The sequence below is a fragment of the Lygodium microphyllum genome, chromosome 27, assembly GCF_053477565.2.
Source record: "Lygodium microphyllum isolate KBCC chromosome 27, Lygodium_microphyllum_v1.1.10, whole genome shotgun sequence".
In the NCBI taxonomy this organism is placed as follows: domain Eukaryota; kingdom Viridiplantae; phylum Streptophyta; class Polypodiopsida; order Schizaeales; family Lygodiaceae; genus Lygodium; species Lygodium microphyllum.
In genome coordinates this window covers 16,179,718-16,194,151 of record NC_141161.1, presented here as the reverse complement: position 1 = coordinate 16,194,151, position 14,434 = coordinate 16,179,718, and the positions used below count along the sequence as shown (strand labels likewise).

The following is a 14,434-nucleotide window of genomic DNA, read 5'->3' as shown; positions in this document are numbered from 1 at the left end:
TGCAGATGTATGAAAAAAACTTTGAGGTCTCCCATACGAGGGGCGAGGTGCAAAGGTAGAAGTTGAGCCTGGTACTGCATGCAGTATAGTCTGATAGGCATGGGGACACATGGCTCTTGCCTAACTATAGGTAGCCTCAGTTTGAGTCAGATGAGGACATTAGGAGCTCTAACATAGTATTTGTTTGTCATTTTATGTGCTTTAGAGGGAGGGCACTTTAGTGCACTGCTTTTTGGGCACCATGGGCGCCCATATTTTGGGCTTGGCCACTTTATCATTGATCCTATGTGATCAGCCAGCCCTCCTCATTCTTCCAAGTCTCATCCCCCTTGCTACCGTCTAGTGCTCAGATTGACACGTAGAGTTGCATGTTGGGGTTGACTGTTGCAGCTTGGTATCCTTCAGTCATTACAGTTAGATTGTTCCTTCTCTCACTTGCATTCCCTTCTTGTCTCCTCTTTGTGTTCACTTTGCATTTTGTGCACTCTCATATGGTATTACACACACATGGGAGTGGGAGATCTATGAAGAGGAGCACTCTTTCTGAGTTATCAGCCGTTCACACGTCATCTTGGGGGATTCTAGATCCCTCTTTTCCAACCAGGGGGGTCTGTTTCTCATCTGTAGCAGCTGGATACCTTGCGTTTATTGCAGGTTGGGGTCCTCTACTAGGTGGCTCTATTTCCTTCTGGACAGGCCCATCTACCTCTGCATTTCGGTGTGCAGGACCTCCTCCTTTTCTGGGTGGCACCATTCAGGCTGGGTGATCAGGTGGACAGATCCCAATTTACATCTACGTTTTGGTTTCCAGCACCTTCTCCTTGCTGGTTGGCATCATACAGGCTGGTCGACCTGTTCGTCAGGTGGACAGTCCTTAATACTTGCTGCATTTTATGCATAGGAGCGTTCTACAGGTTCCTGCCTTCTCTAGTGGCCTCTCTAGTGGCCGTTTCTCCTGCAGTGGACCTATGTTTGCTATAGGATTCTCAAGATCGGCTTCATTATTATCTATGTTTTGCACCAGGGCTGTTTCTTCTCTGCAGGGCGGCTTCAATACAGGCTGGATACCTGTTTCCAGATGGACAGAACTCTGCTTGTTGGTGCATTTTATGCTGGGCTGGTTCTTTCTGAACAGGGTGACTTTCTCCATCTGCTAGGCAGCCTGAGACAAGTATCCTCGCGGTCCCTTCTTGGCTGGACCCCTGTGTTTATTGCACATTACCACTTCAGTGAGTTCTCTGATCATTCCTGTACCTTCCAACAGGCTGTATCACCCTTTGTATATCTGCGTTTAGCAGCCAACCCTTTTTGCCTAACATTTTGTGTTCCTTTCAGCATTGGATACTCCTTGTCTACCTTGCCTACATCAGTCTGCTTTTGTACAGCAGCCCTACGGACCCCAATTACTTCGAGGACACCTCTTCTTGGTTGCTTTTCATCCCAGTGGTAGCATCTTCTTAGTTTTCTTGCGGGTACTTCTTGAAGGACATCTATGACCGATGTGTATGCTTTGGGCATTGTGTGGTTTGGGACCATTCAGGCCCATGACCATCCTAGCACTCTTCCCCTCTATATCCTTTTGAGGTTTAGAGTCCTTGATTCACATTCATGGCATCTCCTGTGAGCATGTGCCCGTCCTACCCTCTCTACTCACATCTAAGAATTTGGATGGGATGAACTACCCTCTATGGTCATGTCTCCTCGACACCACCTTTGGGATTTTGTTAGTTTAGAGGTGGATGATATTGGTAATGCGGCTATGGATTCCCTATCCCTTTGTGTTTTAGAGGGAAACTTCCAGGATATTGAGGAGCCTCTTTAGGGATTACAGTTTCCTTTGGGCCTTTCCTCTATGTGGTGACCTCTTTCTTTCATCATTGAGCCATCATCCCTTGTTGCTTGGCCCTTGGTCCTTGTTCTTTCCACACAGTTTACCACAATTTGAGCTAGATGAAGAGATTAGAAGTTTTGGCATTGTATTTGCCTATCATATGTGCTTTAGGCACTTTAGATGGAGGGCACATTAGTGCATTGCTTTTTGGGCACTTTAGGTTATCATGGGCACCCATATTTTGGGATTGGCCACTCGGCCCCACTTTGCCTATATATAAGTGGTCTGCCCCCTCACTCTCATTATTCATCATTGATCCTTTGTGATCAGCCAACCCTCCTCATTCTCTTATCCCCATTGATACTGTCTAGTGTCCACATTGACGCGCAGAGCTGTGTGTTGGGGTTGACTATTGTAGCATGGTATCTTTTAGCCATTACAGTTAGATTGTTCCTTCTCTCACTCATGTTCTCTTCTTGTCTTCTCTTTGTGTTCACTTTCCTTTGTGTTGCGCACTCTTATAGAATGATGGTTCTCTAGGTAAGGACATTGCAAATTGTAGAAATGTTTGGGTGACACTAGGGGGTTGTTATGCTTGGATAGGTAACCCTTGCGAATAGATCCCCAAAGTTGTTTCATTTGGGGTATATACCCCAACGATTGTTGCACCTCCACTACTCATTGGTGGATAAGCATATGAATTTAAGGGATATGTGTTTAAGGAGTATGTACCCCTTGGTGGAGTGAAGTATGGTAAAGATGGATGCATAAATAAATGTGTAGTGGAAGATGTGTGTGAACTGGGTGGCTTGGGCGGGAATGGAATGTATTGTGACGTCCCAAAAGAATATCTCTTGAATTTGAAATGAAGTAGAGGTGTTATGTGATCTTTTTTTTTCTTGAGCCATCTCTATTTATGTTTACATACTGGTATGGGTTAATGTTATCATGAATACTCATATTCTGCACATCAATTAAAGTAAATATAGAATGACTAGATGAACATATAACTTGTTTACTTTTTATCGAATCTGATGGGTATCAAGAGATTGAATATGGTATGTATGCCATATGAACATGTCCTCGATAGCGTTGGAAAGATGAGAATTTACAAGTGTATGACAAACATAGTGAATAGTAGAACTCAAGATGAAGATAACTCAAAGTAAAGAATGAATAAATGTATGAATCAAACTCTATGACCATCTCAAGTGTCAAGTTCATATTTTGTGCAAATCAATAGAAATGAAAGGATTATCCTCTAGTGTTTTCCAAAAAGCATAGCAATTATCCACGAGCAAAGATATGACTAAAGTGTCACATCACAATGACCTATATCTCGTGTGTGTCCTTCAAGAACCAAAATTGCCAGATTGTCCAAATGCTGGATTGGAGAGGTGGCCAACCTCACCAACCAATTCGAATGTGGTAGCAAAGCTTGAAGGAGGGGTGTAAACATTACTGTACTTGTTGCGATAGTACTCCTCAAAGTTCTCCTCTGTCATGTTATTGAAATTTGGAATAGGAGTAGAAAAAGAAGGTGAAGGTGAAAGTGGAGTGCTGTTCTTCTCACCGAGTCCATAATGCCATCTCAAGGCCTCCAGTGATGGAGAAGCCTGATAGGACATCATAGAAACTGGAGAAGAAGATGTCTAGGAAATTGTGATTTGGTTACGAGTCATATTGTGTGCCTCGGACAAAGACTAGCTCTTCACTAGAGTATCTGCGGGATACTCTTCACAAGAGCACCAACTTTGATATCATGTGAAGAAAACTGCTAGGGTTTACACTGAGGAAACACAGTGTATGAACATGACAAAAACACAAAACACAGACACAGAAAGCAAAACTCAAACCCTAAACGCAACACTCAAAACTCAAACACAAATAGAAGAAGGGTGAGAGAGAACATAACTCTGAAGTGGATTAATGCTGTAAATGAATGTAAGAGTGTACAGTGTGCTCAAGGGTAGATCAATGTCAGAGTATGACGTCCACTGGAGATGGATTCCAAGTGCTGTGACCACCAGTCTAAGTGAGGGAGTGAGAAACACCAAACGGTGATCACCAGAGTGTGAGGAGACTGAGCCGATTGCAGAGGATGATGCCTGATGATGTGGGTGAAATAGCAAAACATAGCAGTAGAATGCCGCAATAAAATGCCCTAGTAGAATGTCGCAATTATACATGGCAGCAAAACGTAGCAATAGAATGTTGTAGTAGAACGTGGCAGTAAAACACTGCAGTAGAATGCAACAGTAGAACATTGCGGTAAAACACTGTAGTAGAATGAGGTGATGGCAACAGTCACCACCATGTGGTGGGAGATTGATGGCTGAGATTTGTACACAAGGGTGAGAAACCTACACGGGAGGAATGAGGTTGAATGGGAGCACCCCGTCTATTTGTAGATGTTGAAGGGTGCCCCAAAAATTAGGGTTTTTGGGAGACCACTGAAACTCTCTTGGACCGCTCCTTGTTTTAGGGTTTTTCATTAATTAAGTGTGTTTTGGGGCTGTTTAAGAATGCTAATTAGCTAAAAAGTGTGTTTTAGCTCAACATATCGTGGGAATTCCCTTGTGAAACACTAGGGGCCAGGAAATCCACAGTGGCATCACCGAGATTGTACTCTTTGAAAGGGATGGGGGATATGAGGGAATTGCCGGAGGAGAGGGTGGGGGATGGGAACAAACCTGTGAAATAGAGGATGCACAAGCAAGAATAGGTGCAGCAATAGACAATTGCCTCAGAGGACTATGCATAAGAGAAGGGGAATGGAGTTCTAGAATCAATGTCGCTAAAATAGCTCCTGAAGAAGAATCCTCAATAAACATGGCTTGCTCGGTGAAGACAACCAGGGTACCAAGTCTAGTTAGGCCAGAAATTGAGAGGAATGGAAAGCCCAAGTCTAGGACATGTAGGACTTGCAAAAGGGAGTGTGAGGTACGGTTTGGCAATAACGGCAAAGTGTCAACACCACAACTATAGAGTTTGTCTTCCTCGGGCAAAGAAGGGAGTGCGGACACATGTATAGAAGGTGCCATAGGTGGCATTTTGAGGCTAGTAGAACCGGCATTTTGTGAAACATGAAGAGAACGGGGAGGAGAGGGATCTTGTAACGAACGGGTTAGGTGATTCCCATCTTTCTTCACGATCATTGTGACGTGGTATCTCCATATGCTCTTTGCGATAGCCTTTGTGATAATCTTGTTTCCATTTGGGGGAGTGATGAAAATGCTTCTCCTTTGAATCATCAAAGTCTTAAAACTGGTTGTAATTGTCAAAACAAGTGATAGACATGTCAGAGCTCTTGAAGTTCTCATTTGACTCGGACTAAGGTTCATAGGCAAGAGATGACAAAGCATGACAATCATGACTGCTAACAAATGCAACATAATTATTAATAAGTGCAAACCCTAAAATTGGAGACTAGTTGTGGAATAGAATAGACAAAGAGGAGATTAAACCCCAAATCTGGGACATAAAGGACTTAGAAACTGAATTGTGGGATGATGATATGGTGTTCACACTAGAAATTGGCACTGTAGACTTTTCACCAATGGTGATTGATCCCTCTTTGTTTTCGACGTCGTGCAACCACTCTCTGAGAAGTCGTATGGCTAGTGGCTCCATTGTCCACCAACCAGCGATTTGGCTAAGATGATGCCAAAGAAATGCCTCTCTAAATCATAGAGGATGATAGACACAAACTTTGTAGCTAGCGCTCTAGAGAAAGAGTCCTTCAACTATGTTAGATGCCTTAGTGTCCTTAGAAGGATGCAAGTGAGGATGTTTCTGCCAATGTTGATTCTTTGAATGGGTACGCTTTCTAGAAAAATGGCATGTCTTGGAAGATTCTTTCTTCTCTTTCTTTCCCTTGCCCTCCTTTTCTTTCTTACTGTCACTAGATTGATTGCTTATTATGCATTCTCTATTTAGTAAATTTATGTCAGTATATTAATGACTCACTTTTCTTTAAGTGTTGATGATGATCTAGCATGGCCATGGGACTATTTAGAGACCAGTATTCCTAATGCATCACTTAATGGGGTGATTAGAGCAGTGTGACGAGGATATCTAGTACATGCAGTACAAGCTATGAAGGGGAAGGAAGTGTCTGCCAAGTGTAAGAGTATATACAAGAACCAAGGAGTTACATATAAATGAAGATGGATTGATTTCTAAGAAGAAGTGCATTAGCATTGTGTATATGTATTTATGTGTGCATCCGAGGATGCGTGGGAACGTTTACTTGTGTGTAATGAGCATTGCATTCATTTGGGGTTATCCTCTCCCTTACAAGTCAAGATTTAAGGTCTTTTATCTCTTAATGAATTAAGGAGAGAAGTAATTCTTTCACTAAGAAAGATGAGAGGGGTAATTCTCTCACTAAGAAAGACGAGAGACGTGATCCTTTGGAAGTGAGAAGAGAAGTGATTTTCTCTTTCTAAGGTTTAAGATGACATAAGCTTTTGTGTGGAAGTCAATCTTAAGGTTGAGGTGCAAGGCAATCTAATGAACTCTCCTTATCTATGGCTCAAGAAATGGCGAGATCTACAACTTTTGTGTTGGTTGTTTTTCCATTCGAGCAACGCACAGAGAGATATTCCAAAATTGGTGGTGCAGAGTAAGTCCTGGAACAACCATATCTTGCATGAAGATCAACCTTTCCAATCTTGGCACTTAAGTCTCTCTCCAAGAAGAGAAGCTCTTGGATCCTATACAAGGGAGGCTCTCCTTGGGTGTGGAGGAGGTGAAGGAAGCATCACTTTGCACACATGCAAGAGGAGGAGAGAAGGCAGTTTGAGTCTCACAAAGTGTTGCGGAAGCTTTGTTGAAATCAAGCACCGAGAAGAGAGCCCTACACAATCTGTGTAGGAGAGAAGAAGAGAATCAAGAAGATCAAAGGAGCCAACTTTCGAGTTGTGCAAGTGCTCGGCGATTACATACCGTGCAAGGATTTGTGTAAGTTCAAGCTCGCCAACCCTCGAGTTGTGCAAGTGTTGCGGAAGCTCTCCTGAAATCAAGCTCCAAGAGGAGATCCCTACATAATATGTGTAGGAGAGAAGGAGAGACTCAAGAAGGATCAAAAGGTGCCAACTTTCAAGTTATGCAAGTTTTAGCTGGTAGTATACTGTGCAAAGAACCGTAATCTTGTTCCCAAGATCTACAAGTTAAGAACTAGTTTATGTGTAATGGAGGAGCTTGCTCCTTGTCCATTATATAACTCCACAAGCGGGGGGGATTGGCCCATCTTCCAGTCCCTAGTGTGTTGTCAATCTCTCTATCTCTCTCTCTCTTTGTCTCTATATCTTTCTTTTCTCTCATCTATTCTCTCTCTACGCCAGCATACTATTCACCATATATCTTTTAAGTATATAAGAAGGTCGAGTGTGTATCTCGGATCTTATAACACTTACCCTTCCCTTTATGCTTTCCTCCCCCATTAAACTTGCAGTGAAGGCCTTGGTGATCGTTTGTGATTCACTAGAGGTCTATGAATGCCAAGCCTCTTGCTCAAGCACTAATAGAATCAACTCCTCCCAAGTCCGTGTGACAAGCCCATGAGGTAAGCAGATCAGTATACTTGGAGTGGAAAGATGGATAAGCAATGTGTTTGCCAAATCCCTAGAATCCTAAGTCTCCCACAAGACACCAACTCAGACTGAATCTACTTCATCTTGTTGATGTTCTCCTTCAGAGTTGGAGACTTGGATGGTTAGATTTGGCGAAGTCTTGTCTCCTAAGTGAACTGATGAGAGAAGTACGAGCCTCATAGATGTTTTTGAACTTAGTCCACACCTGTGTTGCAATAGGAATATCCTTCACATGAACCAACACTTTGCCAAAATGCGATTAAGGCAAAAGAATGTCAAAGCTTTGGCTTTGACCTTGTCCCAAAATCATCCTGGTCCTGTGAATCACCATCATTGGATGTAGGGATTGGGTGGGGAATAGACCAGCAGACGAATTGCCACATCAGCATCGAATGTGATGAGCCTTACCCCTCCACAAGGAGTAGTTGGAGCCATCCAACTCCTGAGCTTTGGGAAGATTGGGTAGAATGAGTGATACAAGAATTCTCGTGTCCCTCATGCAGATTGCAAAGCCACTACCAAATGGGTTCATCGTGTGGTTTTAGTCATGGTTTAAGGAAATAGTTTCAGGGCTGCTTAAGTGTAAATCACCAAAAAGATGGAGGATGGATGACCACCAAACAGAATGTCTTAGCGTTCAGCTGCTGTCCACAGTAAAAACACAGGCACCAGGAGTTCTCCAAATCAGAATGGAGCACCAAGCAGCTTCTCCAGGATGGATACACAGATCTCCAGCCTTTGCCAGAGGTCCACCATGCAGTCTGGCATCAAAATGCAGCACTTCCAGCCTTCATCAGATGACCAGCAAAAATATTGAGAAGTAAAGTGTAGGTTTGGGCACCACAGCAGAAACCTTGAATAGGATGCAGGCAGCAGTCATGAACAATGAGAGGCTGCTAAGTGCAGGGTTAGGGAAGGCGTTGAGGCTGGGAAGAGATGAAACAGGTTGAGAACAGCAGGCTCAAAGCTGGAAAAGCGGGGTGAAGAGCTGCAACTGAAAACACAGCTATGGCAAAGGAGGAAGAAGTTGGCAAAGATGTGCAACCACATTCATGATGAGTAGCAGGAGCAATCTTTCTCAAAGCAAGAATAGAACCAGATGGAGCAACGCTGAGTATGTGTCTCCACAAGAAACAGCTTCTCTTAAGTGGCAAATTATCAGCTCAATTTTTTGATGTTTTCATACCCACTGCCCAAGAGATTCTTCATGGTGTCAAAGTCAGTCAGCATAATCAGTTATCCAAGGCTTAGGCTGCATGATAACATACAATCTTGGATATCATGTCCTTACGAGAAGCATCACCTGCATAGTGGGAAATGTCATAAGCCGGATAATCTATTCTCACATTTTAATGGATGAACAGGCTGAAAGGGCCTTATCATTAGAAAGTCACCTATACCCAACAAAAGGCTAGGACAATTACTGCCTGTGGTCAGCTTACAAGTGAGGATGCCATGAAAATTGTTAAACTCAACAGTAGTCCTTGTATTTAAAGATGAAATGAGGTTAGCATCTGCAAAATTTGACATGTTGAAGTTGCGTGAGGTGATATGTATGTAAAATGTTGTCATTTCATATGAGGGGTATCCCATTTTATGAAAGAGTTCATAAATATTGTGGTTAAGTGCAGATAGAGATCAGGAGCTGATCTATTGAAATCTTTTTCCATGTCTTGTTGCAGAGTGGACTCTATTGTTTGTGATTAATAAGGTAACGTGTTAAATATGTATGATGGTATAACCCTGAGGTTTAATGCATTTGGGTTTCAGTTTTTGCATTCACTTCTACGTATTAAGATTCGCAGCTTGCTGTTGTGCCTTGCCAAGTCCCAAAGCATCATAGCTGTTTTAAAATGTTTCAGGGAGCATGTTGGAAAAATGGTTGAGGTTTGGAATTTCTGTGAGAGAAAATCAGTGTTTTGTGCAGCTTCCTATTGGACTTCAATGGGAGTACCCTTATCTCACTGCAGCTTATATAGCAAAGTGAGCAAATTTTCTTTGTCTGATACTCTGAAATTTTATAAACAAGAAGTGTCAGCAATATGGTATGGAAACACAGAAGCTGCCCCAGCTCATGAGGCATCTAAGCTGAAAAACAAAATTAATAGCTGTGGCAGAAATGATGAGTGGAAACAAAAAGTTCTCCTAGCACTTCGTGCTGCTGTCAATTGCTCTGATTTGAGGAGAAGGGCACCACTTCATCTTGCTGCTAATGATGGTGACACAGAGATGATCAGAGGCTTGCTTTCCTTGGGTGCTTCACCAGGATTGAGAAACTCAGCTGGAGAAACAGCTTTATTTACTGCAGCATGGTTTGGCCATGCAGATATCTGTCACCTACTTTTGCTTGGTGGAGCTGATGTGCTTACTAGGAACAGGTCTGGTGAGAATCCACTGTATATTGCAGCATTGAGGGGTCATTCACAAGCAGTGGAGGTTATGTTGTCCCACTGCAATTCAAACGACATCAATTGGCAAAGTGCAGAAGTATATGGTACTCGCTCTCTCTCATGTTTGTTGCATTAAAAGAATTAAATTGACATAAGGCTTCTGGTCAACATTAAAAGCCTTTATGAAACTCATGTGCACATGAATGAAAGACGCTCATAGGATGTGTTTGTGCCATTGTAGTTAACTCTGACTACCTAAATCTAAGTTGCTACCTTTTATTTGTCAAAGACCCTGGCTGCCTCTGAAGAAGATAGTTACTAAAGGATCAATCCTTGAAGTTTTGCTATCCATGAGGAAATGCCCCATGCAAAATCAAAGATGAAGGCATTCCTTGGCAATCATAAATTACGCTAACAAAAGAAAATGAAACAGGATGTGATTCTCCTTCTCTAAGGCACCTCTTGGAAAGCATACAAATATCCAAGGGTGGACTCGCACTTTGCTGAGTAATGGCCAGCCACAATGTGGAAATAAGAAAACAAGTTTTGGCCCCCGCATACAAGTTGAATAAATCCACACTAATTTCTATATAAATTGTATGAAAGTGCACTGTGCCTGCGACTTATCTTCCTCTTACTTAGCTGATCTCCAAGTGGTAATCTACGAGTGCACATACTGAAGCAACAGTGCAACTGTGAGAAAGAAAGAAGAAAAGAAAGAAAGCAAGAGAACATTAACATCTCTGAAAGGCAATGCTGCCTATGAGAGCAGACCAATGACAGAGAGAGAGAACATAGAGAGAGTGAACACAACGAACAAAAAATCTGAAAAATGATGAATAAAACGGGGCTGCTTACACTGCTGAAGATGGACTGGGCCCCTGCGTGATTGCTGATCTGAGGGCAGGTAAGGTAGGGTGCCAGAAGAAGGGGAGAGAAAATCTGACTTAGAGAGAAGGAAATTATGGCTGGAGAGAGCAAGTGTGAACGGCAGGATGATGTGAGCATGATCAGCTGCAGAAAGGCAAGTAACTGGAAGTGTGATAAGTGTCATGGAGGAGGTGAGAGTCTATAAATTATAAAGGGGAAGACAGTCTGACCTGTCTGACCTGTATTATGTGCTGTTCAGACAGCTACAAAAGATGTAGATAGTGATAAAGGGCAAAAAGTGCCACCTGCCTCCAGAAAAAGCTGCCGACGTGATCATGAAAACTGCCACCCTGCTGGATGAATGTCTGGCCTGCCCATAAACGTGCCATCCAGTCATAAAGTGGTATTAAGTGCAAGAAAACAGTGATGCCTGCTGATGAAGAGCCACATTGAATGCTGAACAGAGAGCAGGCAGGTCTGGACAGCCCATGGGTCAGCCCATGGGCAAATCTGAGAACCCATCTGATGTGCCTGGATGAACATCAGTGATGCAAGCAAAGGACTAATGCGCATAAACTATGTGAGAACTCTAAATGTCCCCACCAGACCCTGGCCGAGGGTCACAACTAGGAGAGAGAAGAAGTCATCCTATTTTTCTCTGTTGTTCTTGGTCTTTCCATAGCAACCAGCTCCCAAAGATCTGAAAGAATATGACTGATTCCACCTTCACTTGCCAAAGTAGCGTAGCATGGTTAGTTTCATTGAGCTTTTCAGCACCCTCCAAGACTCAAGTACAGATTGTGCAAATTAGGTGCCATTAGCTTCAACTAAACAATGTAATGAAAATGGGGATGTGTACATGCATGAAGTTCATAATTGGAATATCCTAAGATGCCTGCTCTGTTACTACAAGAAAATTTGGCGAGGAAGATTGCTAGGTCTGAAGCTCAACCCCCTCAAACTTAGATGGGTGCCAGAATAGGTAACAGCTGTAGAATTTTCACAAGGAGTTTTGAACACAATTTTCCTGTGCCACCACAGCCGACTTGGTATGCCACCCTACTCAGTAACTCCTGTCCAGTGCTGCCCTCTCACAACTATGCCTACGCACGGCTGCCCTGCCATAGTGCTGCTGTGCTCTTGTAGACCAAAAGAGAGGGATAAAAAGGGAAAACCCTAAATGGGATGAAGGTGACAACTCGGTTAGGAAGGAGGAGAAGCAAGTGAGCCAGTTCACCACCTTCACTAGGAGGTTCTAGTGTTCTTCCCCACCATACCCAGACACACACCAACCACCCCCTCCCCCCCTTCTTTTCAAGTGGCCCTTGGGCATGTGCACCCTAGCCCATTGCTAGCCTATAGATTGTTTGTCCATGCGGCTTTTATGGACACCCCAACTAGGTTTACACGAGTGGTCACTGGTATCCTTGAGAAAGGGATGCTTTAGGGTCTAGTTCAACTATCTAGAGCAAATGGAGGCAACCTTCACCACTAGCCTAATTGACTCTTGGGAAGGCACTGCTATCACCTTTTCCTTTTTAGGCCGTATTGAGTACTTCACATCCACTTTTTTGAGAAGGTAGTGCATTTGACCATGTCATACAAAGAGACAAGTCCTTTGCAAGATGTGGTATTGGAAGGTCGTTCATGGTACCCATTAGTTAAGTTCATTGTCCCTACAGGGTGTCTATCGATGCCCTTCCTTAGACCATTAGGATTCCTTCTGCTCACGGAGTATTCTTAATTTAGCTCATCTCCTACTCTGATCCCCCTGGGCAATGCTTAGCTTTTAGGATGGTGGGTCATCTTCCAATGGACTGCTGTGGCACACATCAACACCAGACTTTTTCCCATGGTCGGAGCACGTTATAGAAGTGACCTAGGTTGGCATCATCCATGACACTACTCTTTTTGGACATTCATTGGTTCAACTAGTCCTTTTTGAGAGAGAGAGAGAGAGAGAGAGAGAGAGAGAGAGAGAGAGGACCCCATCCTAGTGTCAAGATTCCATACTAGGGGCTTAGGGAGTTGGTGGCATATATTTGGGGGTCTAAACCTTTCTCAGTTAGATGGGAAACTAGAGACTTGGATGAGAATTGTTATGAGATCAATTCCTCATTATAGAGGAGGCCATGAGAAAGAGATAGAGCCTTCTAGAGAGGGGGAGGATTGCTAGAGCATCATTGGCTACAATATAGAGCTAGGAGAGACTCAAGACTATAGATGGGTAGCAGAGAGGATGCATGTTGCTAGAGTGGAGATAGAGGAAGAAACAAACTAAACTAGAAGATAAATTTCATGCGAGAGTTTTCTTTTGGACATAGTCCAGAGATGGAGTTAATAGAGTCTTCACATTACATGACCTAGATGTTGAGAAACCATATCATTTGTTACCATTTCCCTTCTTCATTTCTATTTTTAGTTTCCTTTTACAATCCCAAAAAGGCTTTCTGGGCGTCTTTTGAGAGAGTTGAGGCATCACCCAAGAGACTTTAATGGGCAACGCTCTAGACAATCTATGCCTACATATGTGGCACTGACTTCACCTATTCACATCCCACATTCATTCCTTCTAACGTTTTGTCACACTCTTCCATCTCTCCACTGCTGCTCACACCCCACTTGGAGGACATTGCAGTTCATGGTGATCTCTCCTTGCCCCAGGTGCCTCGTCTCCTTTGCTTTTCAGGTTGCATTTTGGGCTGCAGATTTTGTTCCTCCACCTGATGACCATCTCCACCATCTAGTGTTAGATTGTATCTGCGTTTTTGATTGCATATTCTCTTCCTCCACTTGGTCACCATCATCTCCATTTGGCGTTAGTAGGCACTTGCATTTTTGGTGCTAGATCACCTCTCTATACCAAGTGACAATGCTCTTAGCGTGGTGGTAGCCTCTCAGGATTTGTTTCGTAGTCTGATATCTCCCTAGCATCAGCGACGGCTCTGCTACCTCGGATACTTGTGTTTTTGCAGTTCTTGCTCCATTAGGGATTGGATTTGTTGATTTGGTAGGCCGTCCTATCAATCCTCATCTTCCAAAGTACCCGTTCCTAGCTAGTGATCTTCTTTCTTGACTTCGACAACATTAGAGGATTGTGTGTTGCTTCGTCAGTAGAGCTGTCCTTCTCCTTTAGCATACATCTTCGACATTCCATTGCTCAGAGGATTGTATTTCACTCACTCTACACCGTTGACTTGCTTCAAGTGCTGCCCTCTAATCAAACAATACAATGTAGTCACCTTTTGAGCTTTGCTCTATTGTATTAGCTTTGTTTACTTAGCATGCTTTAGTGCTTCATCATCAGCTTTTGTATTTTTTGAGTTTCTTTTTTGCCTTAATGTTTGCCATACATACTTTATGTTTCTCACTGCAAACCCTATTGTCTCTTTGGTTTGCTTTAACAACAATCATTTCCTCACATGGTATTAGAACATACCTAGTTTCTTGACATCGTATGAGAGCTAGAGGTGCTCGGAGAGTTGTAAAAATCCTTTGCATCGAAAGAGGTAAAGATAGGTGGTAGGTTCGACATCATCTCCTGATTTTTCCCCTTATTTTCACTGCATCATCGGGAGATATCCTTCTCCTCCCTTTTCAAAGTTGACACACCAATCCCATGGCTTCTCTCGGATAGATGGAAAGTCTACTTGGGTGCTCCAACCATGGCAAGAGTAGTCATACCATCAAAGATTGTCGATTTCGACCTTTGCTCCCCGCACCATCGAAGCACATGCGTCTATCAC

At 43.2% G+C, this 14,434-nt stretch overlaps 1 protein-coding gene across 3 annotated transcripts in view; it reads left to right on the top strand.

Annotated features, from left to right (window-relative positions):
* LOC148012094 (uncharacterized) overlaps window positions 1-14,434 on the top strand; it is a 94,460-nt gene that overhangs the window by 50,817 nt on the left and 29,209 nt on the right. For all 3 annotated transcript variants that reach the window (XM_087669051.1, XM_087669050.1, XM_087669052.1), the window contains exon 4: window positions 9,291-9,922. In XM_087669051.1, coding sequence (XP_087525177.1) covers window positions 9,291-9,922 — 632 coding nt within the window. The remainder of the gene's footprint in view (window positions 1-9,290; window positions 9,923-14,434) is intronic.